This window comes from Leishmania martiniquensis, chromosome 16 (genome assembly GCF_017916325.1).
Source record: "Leishmania martiniquensis isolate LSCM1 chromosome 16, whole genome shotgun sequence".
Lineage (NCBI taxonomy): Eukaryota > Euglenozoa > Kinetoplastea > Trypanosomatida > Trypanosomatidae > Leishmania > Leishmania martiniquensis.
This window is the reverse complement of record NC_090151.1, coordinates 244199-266051: the sequence shown is the minus strand read 5'-3', so window position 1 is coordinate 266051 and position 21853 is coordinate 244199. Positions and strand designations below refer to the sequence as shown.

Genomic DNA, 21853 nt, shown 5'->3' with positions numbered 1-21853 from the left:
TCGGCGAGGCCCTCTCCTGGGCTCCGTGTCGCGTCAGGAGCGCATCCTGCCATCTTCTCCACCCACGTCGCAGCGGTGCATGAGTACCAACAGCGGCGACCACGCATAGATGCCGCGCCGTTTCACTCGGCCCCCCTCCCGCGGCGAGCACCCCCGCTATCACCAGCAGCGGCTCCTGCCACTAGTACGGTACCGACGGCATGCGCGACGACCGGAGTGGGTGGGACGCCGACAGTCTGCCTGAATTCCAACAAATTCACGAGATGCGTGCCGACGGAGTCGTTTGCTTGCCGCACCAGTGGCGGCTTCCTGCTCACCGATCTCCCGAACGGTGGCAAAGCAAGGAAGCACGCACGCACGCGCGATGCCTCGGTCACATTGGGGGCGCGCTGAGGCCTGGTAACACCCGCGAAGCTCAGTCGCTGTGCGTGAGCGAGTGGGCACCACCGACGGCAGCGTCACGTGGAGGTGCTGGCGCTCAGCGTCGCCCCTCTGAAAGCTAGGGCGTCGCCGCTTTGGCGTCCACTTATGCCGCGCTTACCCTTCTTGCCCTCAAGGGGCCACTTCGATCTTGATGGCAACGGGTGCGGCCGTGAGCCGCAAGGGCCAGTGACAACTGCCGAGGAGCGCTGACACCAGCAGCCGCTTGAGGCGGGGTGCACGAGAGATGGTCGTGCCTGGCGCTGACGCTAGCGCTGGTGAAGCGATACGATGGCGCGGGGTGGTGGTGGTGGTGCATGTTTTGTATCCTCGCAAGCTGCGTGTACGTTGGTATATATATATGTACACCCTCCTTCCCCTCATTTCCCTCTTCATTCTATGGGCTCCATAGCCCATCACGGCACCGCCTTTGCCTCGCACTTGTGCGCGTGCTTTCCTCTCCCTCTTCCCCCCTCCCCCCTCCCCGGACCTCCGCGCCTCCTGCGGCGAGAGGGCCCACGCAGAGGACTTCGCCTCTTCGCTCGTCTCTCTTTTGTTTCTCTGTCTGCGCCGCGCCTCCAACCGCTCATGGACGTCCGCTCCCCCCTCTTTTTTTCTCGCTTTCATTGTTCGCGTGGCCCTCACACACGTCGAGAGAGAGGGGGAGAGAGGGAAAGAGGGATAGCGCAGGGACCACTGACTTGCTGATACGCGTGCGCACGAGAGCGGGAGTCCCAAGAGGGGGCCGCACGAGGTTCTCCGTGAGGAGCATACCGCAGGAGAAGCATCGGCGGGTGGACCCTGAAATGCGTACACGCGGCCGCACACGCATCTCCTCACCCGCTTCCTCTTCACCTCTCTCGCTCTCTCCCCTTTGATGGTACTTGTCTCTTCATCTATGAGCTGCACCATCGACGCTTCCTTCCGCGCATCTGTCTGTCTGTGCGCGCCTTCTCATTTTCTGTGCTCTCCTCATTCCTCTCTCTTTTTTTTCCTGTTCACCTTCGCCTTTGCCGTCCTGCCGTTTCCTCTGTTGTGTGCTGGGCGTTTTCCTCGCTATCCCCGCTCTCTCTCTCCCCACACATGGAGACAGAGGCAGACCTCTTCCCGCCCCTTTGGCTATGCCACAAAAGAAAACCTCTTCGCTTTTTTTTTCGTGTGTGCATGTGTGGGTGCGTGTGTCGACTCGACCTTTGTGGGGACGCTCCCATGTTTCTCGTCTCGTCTCTGTGTGTGTGGTGAGTGAGTGAGTGAGGGGGGTGGGGCGAGAGAGGGAAGGAAAGTTGGCGGACGTATGGATAGCGTCCCTCTCTACGCGGTGGGGGAGTTTGGCTGCCCTGCGCATCTGCCCGCAATCAGCGTGCACGTGTGTGCTCGCGCGCTTTCCTATTTTGAACATCTCTTTAGGCGGTCGGTGGATGGGTCGGTGTATGTGTTTATGTGCGTGTGAGATGGGGTACAACACCGTGGCACACCGATTCACTGATTTCTATATATATATATATTTATACGCACGCCTTACATATTCTTTGAAAGGGAGCGGTAGAGCCGGGTGAGGCGCATAATAGTGTGTGTCTGTGTGTATGTATGCTTGAATGTGAAGGGAGGAGCGCCGAAAGGGGTGGCGATGGTGATGCCGGTGAGGGTGGCATTGACGTTGGTGTCATGACAGCCATCTCTCTTTTTTTGCCACACAGAACAGTAAAGGGACGCAAGAAACGTACGCCATACGAACGGAAAGGGGTGGGCGCGCGCACGACAGTGGTAAGCACAAGTGCGAAGATGACGACGGGAGGAGCAAGAGGAGGACAGCTGCGGGCCATTTGGAGTGCTGAGAGGAGGAGGGGGGCGCACGCGCACTCGAACAGTGAGGAATTGAAGACAAGGGAGAGAGCGGCTTCGCTCACTCGCCATTCTTCCGTGTACCCTCCCCCTCCTCTGGTCGGCGTGTGTGCCTCTCCCCTGCCGCACACCTTCACCCTTACTGAAGTGCGCAACCCCCCCCGCTCCTCCCTGCCCCTTTCCCCTACGCACTCCAAGCGACGCATGCATCTCTCACTCGCTCGCTTGGCCGCTGCCGCTGCTGCTGTGGCCGCTCCCTCCCTTCCCTTCTCCATCCTGTTATACGCTGCCCCCTTTTTTGTCCGTTGCCGTTTCTCTTTGGCGTGTGCGACTCGACTGGCGCTTACCTCCTGCTCACCATCTTCGCCGCACCGTCCCTCTCCTGTCATCGCTTACTCGCACCCGTGCGCATTACCACGCCCACCGTGGTCATTGATGCCTCATGACGTGTGATGTGCTTGCGGCACTGCCTCAACAGCTCATAATATACCACTCCCCTACACGCTGCAAGCCAACAACGAACGAAGCGAAAGACAACAACAACGCAACGTTCTGTCTAGTTTACCCCCGCGCGTACTTGCAGACTTACAGACAGACAGACACACACACACACCTACGTGCACCCCCCTCCCTCTTGCCTTACACTACCTCGCGCCACATCAAAGAGAAGGCACGTAGGTCACCAGTGCAGTAGCGGTAAGTGCAGCGAACATTCACAGACAAGGCACCATGCCTAACCAACTCGAGCAACTCCGCAAGATGACGACTGTCGTCGCGGATACCGCCGACTTCACTCTGTTGAAACAATTTCAGCCAGAGGATGCGACAACGAACCCGTCACTCGTGCTGGCCGGCTCGCAGATGCCTGAACACGCGCACCTCGTGGCGGACGCCATCGCTTACGCCAAGGCTAACGCCTGCAAGCACAGAGACCACTACACGAGCGACTGCGAGGACGAGAACGTGGTGGCGCTCGCCCTCGATAAGTTGACCGTCAGCTTCGGCCTCGAGATACTGAAGGTCGTGCCGGGCCGTGTGAGTACGGAGGTGGACGCGAGGCTGTCCTTCGACGCGGTAAAGATGATCGAGAAGGCGCGTCTCCTTGTCCACATGTACGAAGAGGCCGGCGTCCATCGCGATCGCATCTACATCAAGCTGGCCGCCACCTGGGAGGGCATTCAGGCCGCTCGTACGCTGGAGAAAGAGGGCATCTGCTGCAATCTGACGCTGCTCTTCTCCTTTGCCCAGGCGGTGGCGTGCGCTCAGGCAAACGTCTCTCTCATCTCTCCTTTCGTTGGCCGCATACTCGACTGGCACAAGAAGGCGGCGCCGTCCACGGCGGACAGCTTAATCGGCGCGGCTGACCCCGGCGTAGTCTCTGTGACAAAGATATACAACTATTACAAGCAGCATGGATACAAAACTATCGTCATGGGCGCCTCTTTCCGCAACACCGACGAGATCTTGGAGCTAGCCGGCTGCGACAAGCTGACCATTTCCCCAACGCTGCTGACGAAGCTGGCAGCCAGTGATGGCGAGGTCGCCCGCAAGCTCGACCCCACCAGAATCATGCTAAAGGTGGAGAAGATGGCGGAGCTTTCGCAGGCAGAGTTCCTCTTCATGCACAACCAGGACCCGATGGCCGTTGAGAAGCTTGCCGAGGGCATCCGCAACTTCCACGCGGACACGATGAAGCTGTCGAGCGCCATTCGTGAGAAGCTGTAGGAGCGCAGAAAACAACAACAAAAGATGCAGGGATTTGCTTGCTCCAGTTGAGGAGAGGCGCGGTCGCAGAGGGATACAGATCTTTTAGTCGGCCAAGTAGACGTGGCTTGCAGCAGTCTTTTTATTATTATTATCTCTTCCCCAGCGTCGCCGAGCGCCTCTCTGCTTCTGATGCCCCATACGTTTTCCTTCCCCTTTTCCCCACCCGACAGGCGGCGTTGCAACGTCACCCGCTCGTACTCCTACACCTCGCAGGATAGGTCGCCACGACGCCCACGCCTACACCGTGCAGGGTGGCAGACAGATGCTTGCGCTGCAGAAAACACGTCTGAAGGCACACAGTGGGGAGTCGCTGACGCACCGACCCGCCCGGCCAGATGACGGATACAGCCACAAATACACCTAGCGCCCCAGACATGAAGCCACATACACATGCGACGATCATTCCGCTCACGTGAGCAACCCCTCAAGCAACGACACGCATCTACACTAAGGAAAGCGTATGTGTGTGTGTGCGTGTGGGGATGCGCCGCTCTTTAGATGGCGGGCTGCTGTGACTTGGCCTCGCTTCCTTCTTCATGAAGATGCATTCGCCCCTCCCCCACGACTGGGAAAGGGGAAGGTGGTGTATGCAAGTTTGTGCCACACACACACACACGCTTACTCCACACGGGGTTTGGCATCACACGGCACGAGGACCTCACTCTGTGCGAAGAAGGCCAGGCAGCCCCTTTTCCCCCCTCCCCTAGTCCCTGCCCCGTGCCGAATCCTTTTGGCTGGTGTCAGGGCCAGGTGCCTACAAGATAGCGAAGTCAGAGTGATTCGTCGCGACTCATGCCGGGGGCTAGGGAAGAGGGGAGGGGGGGCGCTGCGCTGGAGCAACCTGCGACGATTGGCATGCTTGTGCTGCCCATATGCTGGGCGACGTCTCAGCGGGGCCCGGGAGCAGCTTGCGCGGCACCCACTCCGCCCACTGGTGCGAGGAGCCTGCGCCACCCCTGAGAGGGATGCACCAGGCGGCGGCCAGCACGGCGGGAGCGGCTCTGAGGCGCCCCGCGAGGCGGGCGTGTCTAGTTTTCAAGGCCTTGGGCCGTCGCCCGATGGGCTGAGGCGGCGCGTTGCTGTGGTGCATGTCCAGCGCCGCCTGGCACGACGCGATGGCTCAGTGGCAGGCCGAGCAGGGTGGAGCGGAGCTGACGTGTGCGCCGCGTGGCAGGGAGTGGGCGCGCTCGTAGCAAGCGAACAACGGCGCTTCTGCGAGGGCTGGTGCTTCCGCGAGCAGAGCTGGGCGACTGCTGTGGCATCGCCTTTCCGTCCGTGCGCGCGTGTTCGTGCGTCTGTTTCCAAATGTTTTTTTTTCGTTTTCCGGCTCGTTGCGCTCAGTGAAGTCTCTCCCTCCTTCCTCTCCTCTCTCATCTTCTGCCACTCTCCAACCCCCCCCTGCGGACACCGAGAGGTGTGCGTGTGTGTGTGCGTGATCACTTCATGTATGACGAGTGCGCAGGTGAAAGCAGTGCCGCTGACCGCGCACACGCTGCTCTCTGCCCCTCCTTTGCGGTTCTTATTGTATGAATGGCCGTCTCTCTTTGTTTGTGTGTGTGTGTCGGCTTCTGTGTCTGCGCGGTGCCCCCCCCTGCACTTCCCTATGTGGGGGGTGTAAGGGCCGGGCAGTGAAGGCCCCACCCCCCTCCCTCGCCATTACCCCTTCTCTTCTTCCCTCCCCCCTGTGCTCTCCATCCTCCTTCCCCACCGTTGAAGACTCACGGACTCTTTCGCACTTGTCCGCCCTCCCTCCCCCTCTCTCCCCACTCTCCACCTCTTCACTCCCTCTCCGGTTCCTGCGTCGAGCTCGATGAATGACGGGTGGGGTGTGCCGTTCGGCAGCTGCCCCCTTCTCACGTCACGCTGAGTGGGTGGGAGGAGGGGTGGTGGTGGCGCATGAGGGGCAAGCGCGCGGGTGTGGAGACAGAGCTGCGAGCTTGAGGGAGGTGCGAGTGCGGCTTGTGTGTGTGCGATGAGCGCAGCGTATTGGGGCATCAAAGTGCAGCATTGGCAGCAAGAGATAAAAAAGATGCGAAAGACGATGAAGAGGGTGTGCTGACAGAAGGGCGGAGATGCGCTGATGCCAGCGTGTCAGCACCCGCACGCGCATGCACGAACTGCGGGTTCAGCGCGCGCACGCGCGCGCGAAAGAGAGAGCCACATGCAGGGAACTTCAGAGCAAGGTGATACGAGCGCGATGCAAAGGGGCCCTGGTGCATCGCTTTCAGCTCTCTCCCTCTCTCGGGGCCGCAGCCTTACAGCGACGCGCGCGCAGTATCTGCCGAGCAATACCGTAGATCATGCTATCTTTCCTCCGACGGTGAGCGCCACGTCTGCCCCTCCCTTCCGTCTCTCCTTCCTCCACTCATCCGCACTGCACACACGGCGTCTTTGCCTTGCTTTCACTCTCGATACCGCCATTGCGTGTTGCCCTTGTCGTTCTCCCTCTCCTTTAGGTGTGCACTATACCACCTCGCCAGTGCGTCTCACACACTAACACGCACATATATATTACGTGGGAAGGGGACGGGAGGGAAGGCAGCGGCTAGACTGCAGTCACCCGGTCCGTCATTGCGTGACATGTGCGCCGCGCACATACATGTGGAGAGAGGCGCGAACACGTGACAGTCTCTCTTATACCTCCCCATCTCCCTACACGGACAGGCGAGCCTGGCAGGGCTCGGCATCGTCTTCGAACCCATCGTTCCGCCTTCTCGCCTTTTCTTTTCCCCCTCGCGCGGGTCTTTGTTGGCCGGCCACAAATCTATTGGCGCCGTGGCTATACCCCACGCCCACTCTTTGGAGAGCCTCGGTGAGGGGGAAGGAGGTGGGGGGGAGCGGGGTGACACGTAAAGGGCAGAGAACGGACGCGCACATACGCGCGGCAGGCTGCCCTTGCCACTTCCCAGGGCCTCCATTGCCGCCAAATCGCCCATCATGTTCCGCGGCCACTGGATTGTGGCCGACATGGACGGCACCCTGACCCCCACGCCCACCCGAGCGCACGGCAAGTACTTGTCTCTCTCGCACTGCATGCAGTCTGGACTGGAGTGCGGCGCTCGCTACAATAGCTGCCTGCCGTGGCTTCGTTGCTTTCTGGAGCGCGGCGGTTCTCTCTGCGTCGTGTCCACGGCCGGCAAGCGCATGTGGTCACAGCTGTATTCAGATCTAGCGCCATCGCTTTTTCGGTTGAGGGCTGCTGCCGCAGGCGGTGCAACTGCGGCTCAGGGTAATGGTGCGCTTCTCGGACCCTCTCCCTCCACGGGCGTTGCCGAAACGCCGGGGACGCTGTGTCTCTGCGGCTTCAGTGGGGCAGCGCTTTTCCGCAGCCGCCCGTGGGAGGCTGTGTGGTCCGACATGGATCGACTGCACCCTCGATGGCGCTTGCCCTCCGCTCCCCACCCCTCGCGATTAGATGAGGGTAAGGAGCTGCATTCAGGAGAGGCGGCCGAGGCTCTGGCAGCGGTGCCACCCGCGGCAGTGGGACTGGAGGAGTGGACCGAGTACCGTGAGCAAGGCGCCGCGCTGGCTGCTGCAGGCTTGCAGACCGCAGCGAGCAGCGCCACCCGCAGGTTGGCGACGATGGACGCGGCGACTTGTGAACTCGCTATGGACGAGGGCCGTCAAGCTCTCGTTCGCTTCTTCGAGCATGCCTCGTACGTCTGCGGCCACGATGTGGCGCACGCGAAGGATTTCTTCGCTGCATGCCTGAGCACCAAGTATCACAGCGCCTTTGCGGACCTCCTGCGGCAACTCTTGGTGGAGGCGCAGGCGGCTGCTCCCAGTGCACGCAGGGACGCCTCCGGCGCGCACGTGGGGACGCCTCACATCTGCTTTGCGGCGTCGAAAGTGCTCAGTCCCGCTGCCCTCGCCCAGCACGGCTTCTTTCTCCGGGACACCGGTGACGCGCTGGTGGATGCGCAGCCGGTGCCGCGAGCAGACGGCACAGTGGCTGACGGAGCTGCGGTGGTGCAGGTGGTTGTGATGGGTATTCCCATGCGTTTCTTTGACCACGTGTTTCCATCGCTGGGCGCCTCACCCTCTGGCAACTCCCCGGCAACTTCGCCGAGCGTGTACGGCTGCCCGCGATGCGCGGCCGCAGGCGCGGGGGCCCGTCGGCGCCTCGAGTCTGCCGGGCTGGAAGTGAAGAGCCAGCCGAACAGCGTCTGCTTACATTGCCACGGCGTAGACAAAGGCACATGCGTGAGATGGTTGCTGGCACAGCACGAGCGGCACCAGCTTCTGTTTGAGCTCCCGCGAGCGCTGGCTTTCGGCGATATGCCGGAATCTGTCGACGCCCCTCTGACAGCGTTCCCCCCTATGCAGTTCATATCCCTCTCGCCCAAAGACGGCGCGGCAGCGCGTCTGGCCGACATCGAACGAGGGGCGATTGCCGGCTCGGCTCATGCAGAGTGTACCAGAGCGCAGGCCAAGCGGCCGCACCAGCAGCCGCAGGAGCCGCCGCGTTGCTTTAGTGACGGCCCACTTCACATGTTTCACGTCGGGGGCGAAGAGGAAGGCACGGCGCTGTTTTTGGAGGAACTCCTGCTGAGCTGCACGAGTGAGCAGCAACAGCAGCAGCGGAGCGCGGCACTCTCACCGACCACATATGCAGGCCCTGCAGGGGTGGCTAACTGGTTCACTGCTGATCGCGTGGCCGCCTGCGCGACTCGCGCGCGGCATCGAATGGAGGAGGAGCTGCTTCAGCGTCGGCAGACGCCGCAACGCAGCAGTGCATGCACCAAGGAGTAGACCACCGCTGCCTGGTGCGGGGAGGCGGGTGTGTGCCTCCTTCATAACGAGGCGCCATGTGCATGCGCGTCGTTCTCCATGCCTGCGCCTACTCACGGCGTTGACGGGTGTGTTGGACTGCTCTGCCAAACTTTGAGAGGTGCTCTGCGAGGACGGCTGCGAGGGATGCCTTCGCACCCCCCTCACTACACGCCTACACACACAAACCCACGCTGAGTGCCAATCGGCTTCCTCTTCCCATGAACGAGAAAATATTTAAACACGTGACGAAGGGCCTCTCTTGTGCCTTGCCAGTCTCCTCTCCTCACTCATGCGTGCCGTGTGTGTGTGTATGTGTTTGTGTGTGTGAGTGAAGGAGTGGACGAATGTCCGTCTCTTCTGAGAGGAGCGTGGCGCAGGGGGGGCAGTGCCTTTCCCATGAGCAGGAGGAGAGGTGCGCTGCTTGTTTTGCTTCTCCAAAGGTGTGTGTGTGGGGGGTGGGTGGGGAGGAGGGCTCCGGTGACGCCGGCGCCTGCGCTGACGGTGGCCGGGCACAGAGACGCATGGTGCGCAGCATCCGCGACACCATTGCGCTTCTCGCTCCTTCCTCTATCCGCCTCCTCACGTTTCTTGTCTCTATGCGGCTGCTTCTCTGTGCTACCCAGCAACACCTACGCCGGCTCTGCTGGTATCTCATATTTCTTTTTTTTTATTTCCACTTCTATCCCTCCTTACGCATCGCACGCGCCGGTGTGTGTATGCCGCGCGTGTGCACGATGGAGACCATCGCATCCGCATCGTTAGGTGCTGTCTCCGCATCCCTTTCCTCTTCCACCGCGGATGCCATATCGCTGCAGGCTCGCAAGGACACTCCCAAGCACATGCCTGCACACAACGCAGAGCACCAAACACGCACCCATCATGCTTAGACGGCAAATTCGCGGTGATCGACTAGCGCACCGCACGCGCCGTCATGGAGTCTGTTGGGCGCATGGTCTCCTTGCTTCCTTCAGGCGTACCTGTGCTTCCTTCCCGAGTTGTAGCCTGAGTACAGCGGTGGTTGCGTGCCGCCACGCATCGACGGCAGCCTTGTCGGATGCGCCGCCTCCACCGCCACCATCATCTGGCGCGGCGCCCTCGTTGGAGTCGCCGCCACTGACTACGTCACGGCCATCACACATTGCACGCCCACCGCCACTGTCTCTGTTGTCGTGGGCCGTGGATGGCTCCTGTCATACCCATCGCGGCTGCCGGCGTCGCCTCTCCATGGCGGAGCGCCTCCCACTCCTGTGCGAGACCATCCGAAACGCCGGGTCAGACGTAGTCGCTCTGCAAGACTCCACCCCGCAGTTGGCGGCGGCGCTCACGGCCACTCCCCACGAGGGTACCGCACCAAAATTGCTCACAACGGCAGCGGAAGGGCGCCTCCGCATCCACTGCGCTGAGTTAGCGCGTGAGCTTCAGAACCGGCTCTCAAGCAGCGCTTTGCCGACGTCGTCATCGCTACCTGCGTCTGTAGCGCCTCAAGCCACCGAGGCACCAGTGACTACTGGCTGTCATGAGCAGCGGCAGCAGAGCACGGACGCTTCTGCGCCTGCTGCAGGCTCTCCGAGGGCAACAGCTGCCTCCTCGCTCTCGTGCCGCTACCGTCTTGTTGGCCGTGCTCGCAACGGCCGTTGTGGCGAGGTGCAGCTGTTCATCAAGGAGGGCTCTGCTTGGGATGCTAAGCTGCTCCCCGGCATGGGTGGCGGCCTCACAGTTGAGCTGTCCAGCCGCACCTGTGCCGCGCCATCTCCACAATCTTCAGCCAGTGCCGCCTCAGCATCGGACACCGCCTCGTCTGAACCCTGCGATGTAACCAGCCCCGGGACGAAGCGGGGCAGCGAGGCTGGCTCGGTGTGTCACCGCTGCGTGCTTACTACCCTGGACCTCTCGTACCGTGGCAAGAGTCTCGGGACCAACGCGGAGGGACTGCTCGCCGACGCCGCGATCAGTGCGGAGGGCAGCCCTTTCACGCTCCAAGCTCAGCAGCCGTCTTCTTTGCCTGCCGCCAAGCGGTACGGACGGCCTCCGGGCCAGCTGGACGCACACCGTGCGATGGCGCTCGACTGGGTGTATCATCATGTGCGGCCTGACGTGGTGGTCGGCAACCTTTTCACCGGTGCTCGCGAGCACGTCCCTGGCTTCGAGGACACGTGGGTGCGGGCAGGGTCGCCGGCGCTGCAAGAGCGGACGACGAACACGTGCGCGCGGCACCGTATTGATCGGACGACAAACTATTTCTATTTCCAGCCCTCTCGAAATGTGGTGTCGCCCGGGGTGTCGGAGAGGCTCGCGCGCGTGGTGAGGTCCAAGGCGGCGAGCAGCAGGCCGCAATCGACGCCTCCAACTCAGCCTTCAACGGCTGACGGTGCTCTGGAGAAGGCGGCTGCCTCAGAGACGACGGAGAGTCAGGCCATGGAGGCGATAGCCACCACCGTTGTTGCCGTAGCCGCGGACGCCCCAGTCGGCACACCGATCCCTCTCACCGCCTCTCGGGACGGTACGACGGGCTCGTGGCGAGTACGCTCCTCTTCAGTGCGCGCGGCCACGCTTGTCGAACACGCTGGGGATCGGCACGATGGCACGGCGGCTTCAGCGGCGGGGGCCCATGGAACGACAGAGGGCGCCGACGATGACGTTTGCGCGTCGGATGACATTACCGTGGGCATGCCAGAGGTAGCTGGGCGGTTTCAGCGCTGCCTTCTGCGGGGCTGGGTGCGCCGTGGCCCACCTTCGCGAAGCGGGCACCTTTCCGCCCACCCTTTTCTGCGGCAATATCGCTACTGCCGCGTGGTGGTACTGCGGCCCACCGTGGAGGTCGACCTGTCGGCGTCTGAGCAGGCTTGGCATGCGCGGTATCTCAATCTGCAGAACACCAAGCGTAGGCCCGCAACGTCGGCACTCTCGGCAACTGCCGAAACTGCCAGCGGCGATCCTGAGGGTGAGGCAGAAGAGCCTGGATCTGCAGTAGCTGACGCGCCCCCGATAACACGCGCTGAGGAGGCGTTGTCCTTTCCGCCCCGACAGGCACGGGTCAGCTCTCGCGTGCGCTGCTCCGTGTCAGACCAGTACCCGCTGCTCACCCTACTGGCGTGAGTGCGCGGCAGTTTCGCAGCTCGAGGGCGACCCTTACGTCTGGGGTACACAGACGTGGGGGTGGGGCTGGTGCGGTTTCTTTGCGTATATATAATCAGGGCGGGTGCTCGCTCTACTCAGCGCAGCGCCAGGGGTGGGTGGAGGGGGTGTTGGAACCCCTGCATCGCGATACGATGCGCGTAAATCTGCGGCTTCGCTGCGAAAAAGAAAAAAGAAAAGAGGGCTCCCGCTATCCTCACGTTCTCTTTCGCTAAGTCCGTCGAGCACCTCCAGAGAGGGGGTGGACGAGTCTGAGGGGGGAGAGAGCGCAGCGGCGTGCTCTCGCACGTGGCTGTGTAGGGACATCACACACAAGGCGTATCTCAGGATTCTATGGAGCACAGAGAGCAACTTGGATGCTGCTCCCATGCATGCCTATGAGAGGTGGGACGCAGAAGGGGCTCGCCACGCTCACGTGCTTGTACGCCGAAGAGCACTGCGGGCATGAGCGTGCTTGAGCAGGCCCGGAGTTGAGGCCGGTGCTCCACACCGGCCTCACTTCTAGCATCTCTGTTCCCCCGCTTTACATCGGGTCACCTGCTAACGTCATGTCGTCGCACTCTGGACTCTCTACCGCGATGTCGGCTTCCGTTCTTCCTTCCCCCCACCTGCTCACTGTCGCACGTGCTTGCGGCACAGTCTCGGCCCCCTTCTCGCCCGCGACGCGGCTCTCTACTCACCCCCCTTCCCCTCCCTGCCGCTCTCCGACCGAGAGGGAGGGGCGCAGTCGCGGCGTTCGCCTTGCCTCTTCGCATCCCTCGACAGGGTTGGTGTGATGCTGACGGATATTCGATTGGCTTCATCCACGTACGCGGGGACATCATTTTTTGAACGACAGACACGCGTGCGCGCGCACACACATACACACATAAATATAGATAAGCGCGTTGACGCTTGCTTCACCTGAAACCCACCTCTGCCTCGCGTGAGAAGAAAAAAGAGAAGAGCTGACGTTGGCGGAGGTGGCAGAGGCACAGCGCCTTCCCCCTCCTCACCTGACCTTACCTCTCCACCCCCCTTTCCGGGTCACCAATTTGTCTTCTCTTCACCTCTCTCAGTGGCTGTGTGAGTCTCTGCGTGCGTGACCGCCCACCGACTGAACTTCCTCCCCGTTTGGCTTCTTCGATTCGCTGTGGCGGGTCTAGTCGCCGCAGCTCTCCTCACTGCCTACCCGCCCACGCGCCGATCTCTTCCCGTCTGCCGTGTTCGTCCGCCTCCCTCCCTCCCTCCCGCTCTCTCTACATAGCTTTCTCACAGCGAGCACACTCATGAATGCTTGCGTGACGAAGACGGCGCCCGCTGCCCAGTTGGGTGCGAGCGATCTCTGGGCGTCGGAGGTACTAGAGGGATGTGCGCGTGCCCACTGCACCCCTCGGCAAGACCTGCTTGGGATGCTGGCGCCACCGTCGCGCGCTACCGCCGGTGGCGCGACTCCCCTTGCCGCCGCTGCCAGCTCTGAGGGGGGAGGGGAGCCTCACAAATCCCCTCTTGACCCTATTGAGCACCCCGCGCCATGCGAGGAAATGCGGATGCTGCGCGCTGCCCTGCCGCCTGCACTGCTTCGCAAGGCGTACCGGCTGCAGATGCCGTGCATAACGAAGCATAAGTCCGAGAAGGAGCGCCTGCTGAACTGCGCAGCGTCGCCGCACTGCATGGCAGGTCTCCAGCTGCTCGGTAGCGACGCTGCAGCGCGTGAGGACTGCTTAAAGGCCATGATGGGGGACGGCCCTTACGTGGTGCCGCTGCCTAAGGTGAGGAGCAGCAGCACGACCGCGGCAAGTGTCGGCGCAGCGTCGTCACTGCCCGCCTCACCAGCGCGCGAGCAAGGTGCAGCACGAGCCACGAAGAGCTCGCGCGGAGACTCAGCCGAGGGCGAGCGGAGGGCGACGGCCGCCGGCGACGCTGCGGAAAGTTCTGTCATGAGCGATCCGACCTTTCCGTGCTTGTGGCGTGGCGTGCGCAACTTAATGAATACTTGCTACTTCAGCTCTGTTCTGCAGCTCATCTTCAGCATCACCTACGTGCGCCGCGCGATTCTGAACGACGACGCGACGGGGAATGAGCGTCACTACGTGACGGTTTCAGAGGCACAGGGCAGCACCGGCGCCGACCAGCTGGCCGAGTCGGGGCTAAAGGAATTATTTGCTCTCATGGCCTTCAGTCGCGAGGGCGCCGGGGCAGACCCGCAATCGTTCGCCACGTACCTCTCCCTTGATGTAAAGGTGCAGCAGGACGCACAGGAATTCTTCACACTGCTGCTCGACTGGCTGCAGTGCCATTGCGGCCCATCGGTGAAGGCTGCTGTCACCCGCACCTTCTCTGGGACGCTGCTGTACGACCGGCGGTGTGGTGCGTGCGGCCGGTCGGCCAAGCGAGCCGAGCCCTTCCTGTACCTCTCATTGCCTGTGTGCTCCACCTTAGAGGAGTCTCTGTCGCAGTTCTCAAAGCCAGAGGCGGTGGATGGGTTCATGTGCGATAAGTGCGGTCAAACGGCGGTGGCCACGTCGCTGCAGTACATACGCACCCTGCCTGATGTGCTCGTGATCCACTGGAACCGCTTCGAGTTCGACGTGCATACACTCCAGCGGCACAAGGTGACAACCACTTCCTCCTTCCCGCTTCAGCTCGACATGGCGACCTACATGAGACAGTGGCATGAGCAGAAGCAGAGCAGCACATCGACACCTGCTGGCGGTGACGGCGCGGCGCCGGAGGAGACTGAGATCCACTATCTGTACGAGCTGCGCGGTGTGGTGAACCATCTTGGCGACACCGCTGTATCTGGCCACTACACCTACCACGGCAAGGTCTCCATCACTTCGGCGGAGTCGTGCAACAGTGGCAGCTCGTGGCTGAACTTCAACGACGCAGAGGTTTCGAGGCTGAATCGCTACCAAGGACAGCGCGGCACGTCGCCAGACGCTTACCTGCTTGTGTATCACCGCATCGCCACTCCATCGTCATCGCCAAACTCTGCGTCGTTATTGAAGCCCTCCAGCACGGGTAACCCGCCGCAGCCACAGCACCTTGCTGCCGCTCCACCTACCAGCGCCACCCCCACCCCGGCAGAGTACCCCGTATACTTGCGCCAGTACGTCGATCGCGTAAACGAGGCATGCCTCGCCAAGCGCCGCGACTGGGTGGAGCAGCGTGCGAAAGCGTCGACCCTTTTCGACGAGTGGGCCACAGCAGCGAAGGCCGTGTTCGAAAGCGGCGCGGCCGCGCCAAGTCCTCCGGCATGGATATCGACGGCAGCGACGACACAGCAGTCGCTCTACGTACTTCCCACTCGCTGGTTGCAGAACTTTGGCCGCTTCTTCTTGCCCGCCTACGTGGATGCGGCAGCGCTCGGCGGCGGTGCCGAGTCGCAGCTAAAGCGCAACAAGAAGGACTCGGACACCATCCCCGGCAGTGCCGAGGACGATGCCGATTTGGAGCCTGCGAGCGGTGCTGCCGGTATTGGTGCGAGCCTGATTGCTGCTGAGTCTCAGGAGGACACGTCTGACAGTCGCTGCGGCGCCGCGGTCGAAGGTACCGTAGTCACTGCGACGGCCGGCCCCCTCCGCCACGGCCATATGCGGACAGCTGAAGAGGTTCGTCAGCAGGTGCGCCAGTGCTCGCTGCTGAACGCAATGCCCGCGCTAACCTGCGCGCACGGTTATCTGTCGCCGTGGGCATCGTACAAGTTGGTCTCGGCATCTGCGTTTGCGAAGCTTGCCCGTTTTCTCGCTCTCTGCGGCGTGCCCTTGACTACGGTGGAGGACGACGGCACACCCGCATCGGCCTTCACAGCGGGGGCGTCGCAGACGGCTCGCTTTGGGGAGTCGGTTGCAGGGTACGTCGCCGCCCGCGACGCGCCGTGGAACTGCGCCATCACGGACACCAACATGTGCCCGCTATGCGCTACTGCCATGGCTGCCGGAGTGCAGGCGCTTGCCTCGCGCACTGCTGAGGATGAGGAGGCGGAGCGCAGCCTCACACGTGCGTGGGAAGAGGCTGAGCGGTGGAAGAGACACACAGGGGGTGAGGAAGGGGAGCAGGGCAGCAGCGATGCTGGACTCGGTGCCGCTACGCCAGCTGCAGGTACGCAGAACACGTGGCAGCATGCGAGTGAAGATGGACAGCAGCGACGCGTGCTTGTCAGTGAGACCGTTGTCGAGGCGTGGGCTTCGTTCTACGCGAGCCAGCTTCGATGGAGCCGCGTGCGGGAGGCTGAAGGCTACACGGGTGTGCTGGTGATGCGCGAGGCATGTATGGCGCCGCCGCCGGCAGCGACGGCGTCAACGTCGTCCATAGCAGCAGCATTGACCGCCCTCGCTTCTTCCGCCTCCTCTCTCGCGTGTCCTACGGTACCCGAGACGCTCTCTACGTCCCTCATGAACGCAGGCAACTTGTTTAGCCTGACCACCCTTAACGTGGACCGAGGTGACTTGAACCTGTCGGCGCAGGTGCTATGTCCGCACGGTGTCCTGCGACCTGGCCAGCACCTCTTGGCCATCCCAGACTCCTTGCGGCGCTACTGGATGCGCCGCTTCGTGGAGGTGCTCACGATGGCGCATCGCTCTGGCTCCCTGCGTACGTCGAACCCGCACTGGAGCGTGAGCGAGGACGACGTGGAGCGCCTCTTACTTCCACTCATCCCTGCTTCGGAAGCAAGCACGACGTGCCCCGAGTGCATGCGGTCAAGCGTACAGCATCTCACTTCGCGCCACCAGCGGCGCATGAAGAGGATGGAGGAGCGCAAGCGCTACCCGTCTCTGTGGCTTGCCGGGGCAATGACCTCCCCCGCCGGGGTCTCGAAACTGCTGCTAGCTAGTGGCGCAGAGAACGAGGAGCAGCTGCTCGCTGCCCAGCACCCGAATCGGCTCTTCTTCAAGCAGCACGGCGAACGTGAGTACCGCGAGTACGTGAGGAATTGGACCGAGTCACATCAGCAGCGAGTGGCCCTCCAGTCGAGCGAGGTGCAGCGGCTGCACACAGCGCTAGAGAAGAAGCGGCAGCATGATGCCTCCTGGAACGCGCGTGTGAAGATGCGGCGGCGTGGAGGGGGCCAGGATGGTGGCCGGGGAGAAAGAGCCACAGGCATCCCTCCCGCTCCTACGGCTCTGCCACCACCCGATCCGCAGACACTGGAGGGCCGCTTGTATTACGCGGAGGAGGCGCTGGAGAAAATGAAATTGCAGACGGTGCCGGACTACACGATCACGTATGGATGTGTGCCGACTTGGTGGGTGGCGCAGTGGTACGCGGCGATGCAGAGCGAGGACATCGCGTCCGGCATCAGCAAAGACGGCGATGATGTCGCCAGCGACCCCTTGCTGGCACTGCCGCGCATCTCCTTCGACAAGTTCAAGTGCGCGCACTGCGGGAGTCTGCTGGAGGTATCGTGGCTAAATCCTTCTGACAGCTTCTGGCAAGGGGCGCGGGCGAAGCGGGCGGAGCTGCTCTGGTGTGGGATGCAGATAGAGCGGGCCGGAGCGTCGTCCGCAGCGGCACCGTGTACGGGCCCCACGGCGGCAGAGCACCGCAGTCAGTGCTGGCTACCGCCGATGGTGATATTGCCGATGGACGAGTATGTGGCGGTGCTGACGCAGTATGGCAAGCCGGGCATGCTGGCGCGCGCGACGTCGACGGCTAGCGTCAGCATGGGTGTGCCCGCTGCTGAGGCGACAGTGGGAGGTGCGGAGCCTCACGCGGAAGTGACGGACGTGGACGCTGAGGCAGCGGAGGGGTGTGCGGGCTCGGCAGAGTCAGCGAAGGAGCAAGCGAAGCCCTTTGCCTCCATCAACGAGGATCGCAGGGTCGCGTCGCCTGCGGCGGTGCCAGTCGCCAAGGCTCGTGCGCAGACTGTTCCCATCGCCGACGCCGTAGTTCAGGTGCGCTTTCACAAAGGCGCACGCGAGCTAGTGCCCTCGGCGTGCGCGCCGTGCTGCGCGGCAATGCTCGCCGACTTCGACGCCCACTGCGAGTCCTTCGTGAATGGATCGTTGAGGCTGAACATACACGTGAAGAAGAGCCGCAAGAACTATTACGACGCCGTGAGCGTGCTGACCTCGGCCGCGGTACAGCACACAGGCGGCAGCAACGCCGCCGCCGCTGGCACTGCGGCGATCCCTGCGGGGATTCACTATTACACGACGCTCGGGCAGCTGAAGGTCTACATAAGCGCGCACCTGCGCGAGAGGCACGGGTACCTGGTGCCCGCCGAGGCTCTGCAGGTCAGCCGAGGAAAGGGCAAGCCCCTCAAGCGTCGCTCGCCGCTACTGCAGGCGACGGAGGCGTCGGGAGAGCACCCTTGCGGAACCGCGTCGGAGGATGCATCGCTCGACGACGCCACACTTCAGGAGCTGGGCATCCGAGACGGTGAGACGCTCTCGGTCCAGTCTGTCGATGCCATCGCGCAGACATGCGCCACGACGGCGACGCTCGACGAGGAGTGGGAGGCGATTCCGCCAGAGCTGCTTCAAGCCGGCGCTTGCAGTGGCACATCTGCCGCGCCAGTCTTCCGCGAGCACACGGTGGCTTTCCGTGAGACGCGACTCCAGGGCAGCCACGGTGGGTCCGTGCCGGCGGCATCTGCTGTTGGTGTGGCTGCTGCGACGCCCTCGCCAGGCATCTCAAACTCCGTGGAGGTACAGGGCGTGTCATGCGCCGTGTGCACCTTCTTTAATGCACCCGGCATGGTGGTGTGCGAGATGTGCGAGGCCCCGCTGCCCAGTGCGTAGAGTCCGGCGGCGCACCACAGCCGTAGCGGAGAGGGTATGGGCGCCGGCAGGAGGTGCCGTGAGGAGCGGCTCCGCGCGTGCATGGGAGTGCATGTCTGTTGGCTAGGCTACACACCTAAGGCGTCAGCGGTCGTTACGGGCCTAAGCAGCAACCGAGCAACAAATAAGCTGCATCATGCAGGGGCGGCCTGCTTGCGCAGGCCCGGAACGCCCACATGCCTCATCGAGCGTGCAAGCACCGCGCAGTCTCCGCATGTCTCCCTCCTCTTCTTGTTTCCTATCGAGGTGCACGTTCCTGTCGCATGCCCATTGAAGCGGGGGTGGGGACGGCATGCACATGTGTGTGCGTGCGCGTCACGTCAGCAAAGAACGCGGGCAGGCATGATGGATGGGTGGGAGACACAGCGGGGGGAGGCTCGAGTGGAGCACCCCGCCGCCTTCTCAGCGACAGGGCTCTCCTCTGCGTGGCCGCCGAGCATCGGCGCAAGCAGCAACGAAAGGCGACGTAACAGCAACAAAAAAAGAAAACGGAGCGCTCACGCGCGCGCGCCAGTGCGCCACTCTTCTGCATCGTTCACTTGACCTCTCTGTTCATCCCCTACCGTTTTGTGCCCTATGGGACTGTGGCGTTGCCCATGGATGCATGCATGCGTGGCGTCGGTGGTGGCAGCGCTGACAGTGGTGTGCTTGTGCATCCTAACCTTTGCTGCTGCTCTCTCTCTCTGTGCTTGAAGGAGGAGAGGGAAGAGCAATGTGGGGCGCCCGCTTCTCGAGCCCCTGTCACCTCCCATAATTTCTGCAGCTTTGCGCGTGCTCACCGTCGCTGCCATACATGATTGTGACGCTTACACACACACACACACACATACACCTGGTGCATAGCAAATCGTACGCCGCTTGGGGGAACGGCGAGTCGCTGCACACCGCATGACACCCCCACTCCCCGCCCGCATCCTCTGCTCGACGTTGAACGCCACCTGCGCCCCTCCCCCTTCCTGCCCCGTTGGATCCCCGACGGTGATTATGAAGGAAAAAAGCGATGAAGTCCTCGTTGTCGCCATCAGCGCCGATCGCGGCCGGCGCCCAAGACGTCGAGGCATCGCCTGCAGCGGCACGGGTGCGGGCGTGGCTCTCTCTATACGGCGCTTGCTGCACAGAGGAAGAGGTGAGCATGCATCCTGCGGTGCTCTCTCGTGTCCTGCGGGCTCTGGAAGTTGATCAGAGCCGAGATCAGCTTCATATAGGAAACGATGGCACACCTGCTGCCACGACTGCGACTGGTGCGTGCCGTAGCAGCAAAGTTCATGGCACGACGGAGACAAAGACGTCACCGATCGCGTTGTGCAACATCGACAGCAGGAAAGGAAGTGGGCTCGAGGCCGGGCTGTCGCTTGACTTGTGCGGTCTCTGGATGCCGTCGTCGGAGTGGATCGCAACTCTTCGAAGTTTGGTGACTGCCGTGCCACTGCGCAGTTTATCTCTGCGTGACACGGCTCTCGGCGACGTTGGACTGCGCTGCCTCTGTCGGCAAGCGGCCACCGCTTCCTTGAAGCCGGCACCGGTAGGACCAGCTTGCAGCTGCGAAGGAAGTGGTGCCCATCTACCGGGACTGCTGCCGCTGTCCACACCGTGCTCAGCTCCGCATCCCATCCTTGAATTCTGCGCGATGCACGCGCTGCAGTTACTGGATCTCAGCGGCGCGGAGCTCGCAGACGGCGGACCGCTGTCGTCGCTTCTCGCATCATGCCCGTATCTGCACTCACTCAACTTATCGGACAACCGCTTAGGCACACACGAACCTGGGCTTGCGTTGCTGTGCGCCGCGCTGCAGCTGCATCCTTCGCTGGAGGTGCTGAACTTGAGTCGCAACAGCATCAGCGGCCGCCGTGGCGGGTTGGCAATAGCGGCTCTTGCTGAGCTGATTGTCGCTCGGTCTTTAGCGGCGACACGTCCACTCGTGGGGGCGAGTGCTCCTGCATCCGTGCCCTTTGGAGAAGATATATCAGCCGCCGCGGTGGTTGCCCGGCAGCCGCTGCGCCGCCTCGACCTTTCCCACAACCTACTGGGCACTTATTTCCTTCTCTCGGCGACGACATTGCACCATGGCGCTAGAGGGAAACGGTTGGCAGCGACTCTCCTGAGCGACATGACATTTTCGGCTGGCCGCCACGTCGGCGTCTACGAGGCCGTGACATCATTTCCACTCGTCACGGCTCTGTACCTCAACAACGCAATAGCAGAGCTGAACCTGCGCGACAACGGCCTGCCGGATGCGCTGCTGGAGTACGTGGAGGCGAAGCTGCGCACCAATCATCGTACCGCAGGCGGCGGCACCGGCTTGTCGCCCACCGCGTCCTCGGAGCTTATCGCATCGACCACGGTGCGACGAGTACTCACTCACCGACTGCGGTGCACTCTCGGCCACATCCTTGCTGAAGCCCCGAATGCATCGGGGGCGATAGGGTCCACATGCAGTGGACTGGAGAGCGTTCACTCCACCGCCGGCCCAACAATCAGCCAGCCTTCTGGCTCTCCTGCGGCTGAGCGACGATGGACCACCGACGAGGTGGCGAGCCTTGTGCAGCATCTCGTCCGGAGCATCGCACTAGACCTCTCTTTCTCCTGAACAGGGCGCGCCCCGCCGATGTTCACGAAGTCTGTGGTAAGGAGGAGGGAGGGGGGGGCGCGCCGCCGCTCGCACGCGTGTAAGCGTATGCACCAAACACACACGTATAGGTGAATGGGCTGCACGTGCCTTCACGCCTGCTGGTTACCGCTCTGCTATCTGCAACCGCGACACACGTGCGCCTCGCCAAAGGCAGCACAGCAGGTCCGCGCCGCGACCTCTATGCGTCTTGTCACCTGCCTGTGAAACGCTTTCGTTGACCCTCAGCTTTTTTTTTTCGTTGCTTGTGCGTATGTGTGTGTGTGTCGCCCCACTCACTGAGACGGAGCAGAGATTGCCACATGTCGGAGTACGTGCTGCGTCATCTCTCATGGAGTCCCCCACTCGAGTCAAGCAGTTGCCCTCCAAACCACCTCAGCACTGCACAGCGCGCGCACAAAGAGGCACCTCTGCCCGCGCTGCAGATGAGCGCCGTTGCTCCACGCACACCGCCTGCTTCAACAGCACCCGCCGATCCCCCCCTCCCCTCCCCACCGTCTCCTCCCTCGGACTGCCACCGCCTCCC

At 62.5% G+C, this 21853-nt stretch overlaps 5 protein-coding genes across 5 annotated transcripts; all 5 read left to right on the top strand.

Moving 5' to 3' along the window:
• Positions 1-2991: 2991 nt before the first annotated feature.
• On the top strand, positions 2992-3987 carry LSCM1_05711 (uncharacterized protein; the record flags this gene model as incomplete). Its single annotated transcript, XM_067323156.1, has 1 exon — positions 2992-3987. The coding sequence occupies one exon, from the start codon at positions 2992-2994 to the stop codon at positions 3985-3987; it is 996 nt and encodes a 331-aa protein (XP_067179791.1).
• A 2979-nt stretch (positions 3988-6966) lies between these two features.
• LSCM1_05710 (uncharacterized protein) lies at positions 6967-8781 on the top strand (the record flags this gene model as incomplete). The annotated part of the gene is made up of 1 exon (XM_067323155.1): positions 6967-8781. The coding sequence occupies one exon, from the start codon at positions 6967-6969 to the stop codon at positions 8779-8781; it is 1815 nt and encodes a 604-aa protein (XP_067179790.1).
• A 900-nt stretch (positions 8782-9681) lies between these two features.
• LSCM1_05709 (uncharacterized protein) lies at positions 9682-11898 on the top strand (the record flags this gene model as incomplete). Its single annotated transcript, XM_067323154.1, has 1 exon — positions 9682-11898. The coding sequence occupies one exon, from the start codon at positions 9682-9684 to the stop codon at positions 11896-11898; it is 2217 nt and encodes a 738-aa protein (XP_067179789.1).
• Positions 11899-13205: 1307 nt separating this feature from the next.
• On the top strand, positions 13206-18662 carry LSCM1_05708 (uncharacterized protein; the record flags this gene model as incomplete). The annotated part of the gene is made up of 1 exon (XM_067323153.1): positions 13206-18662. The coding sequence occupies one exon, from the start codon at positions 13206-13208 to the stop codon at positions 18660-18662; it is 5457 nt and encodes a 1818-aa protein (XP_067179788.1).
• Positions 18663-19701: 1039 nt separating this feature from the next.
• On the top strand, positions 19702-21288 carry LSCM1_05707 (uncharacterized protein; the record flags this gene model as incomplete). The annotated part of the gene is made up of 1 exon (XM_067323152.1): positions 19702-21288. The coding sequence occupies one exon, from the start codon at positions 19702-19704 to the stop codon at positions 21286-21288; it is 1587 nt and encodes a 528-aa protein (XP_067179787.1).
• Positions 21289-21853: the final 565 nt, after the last annotated feature.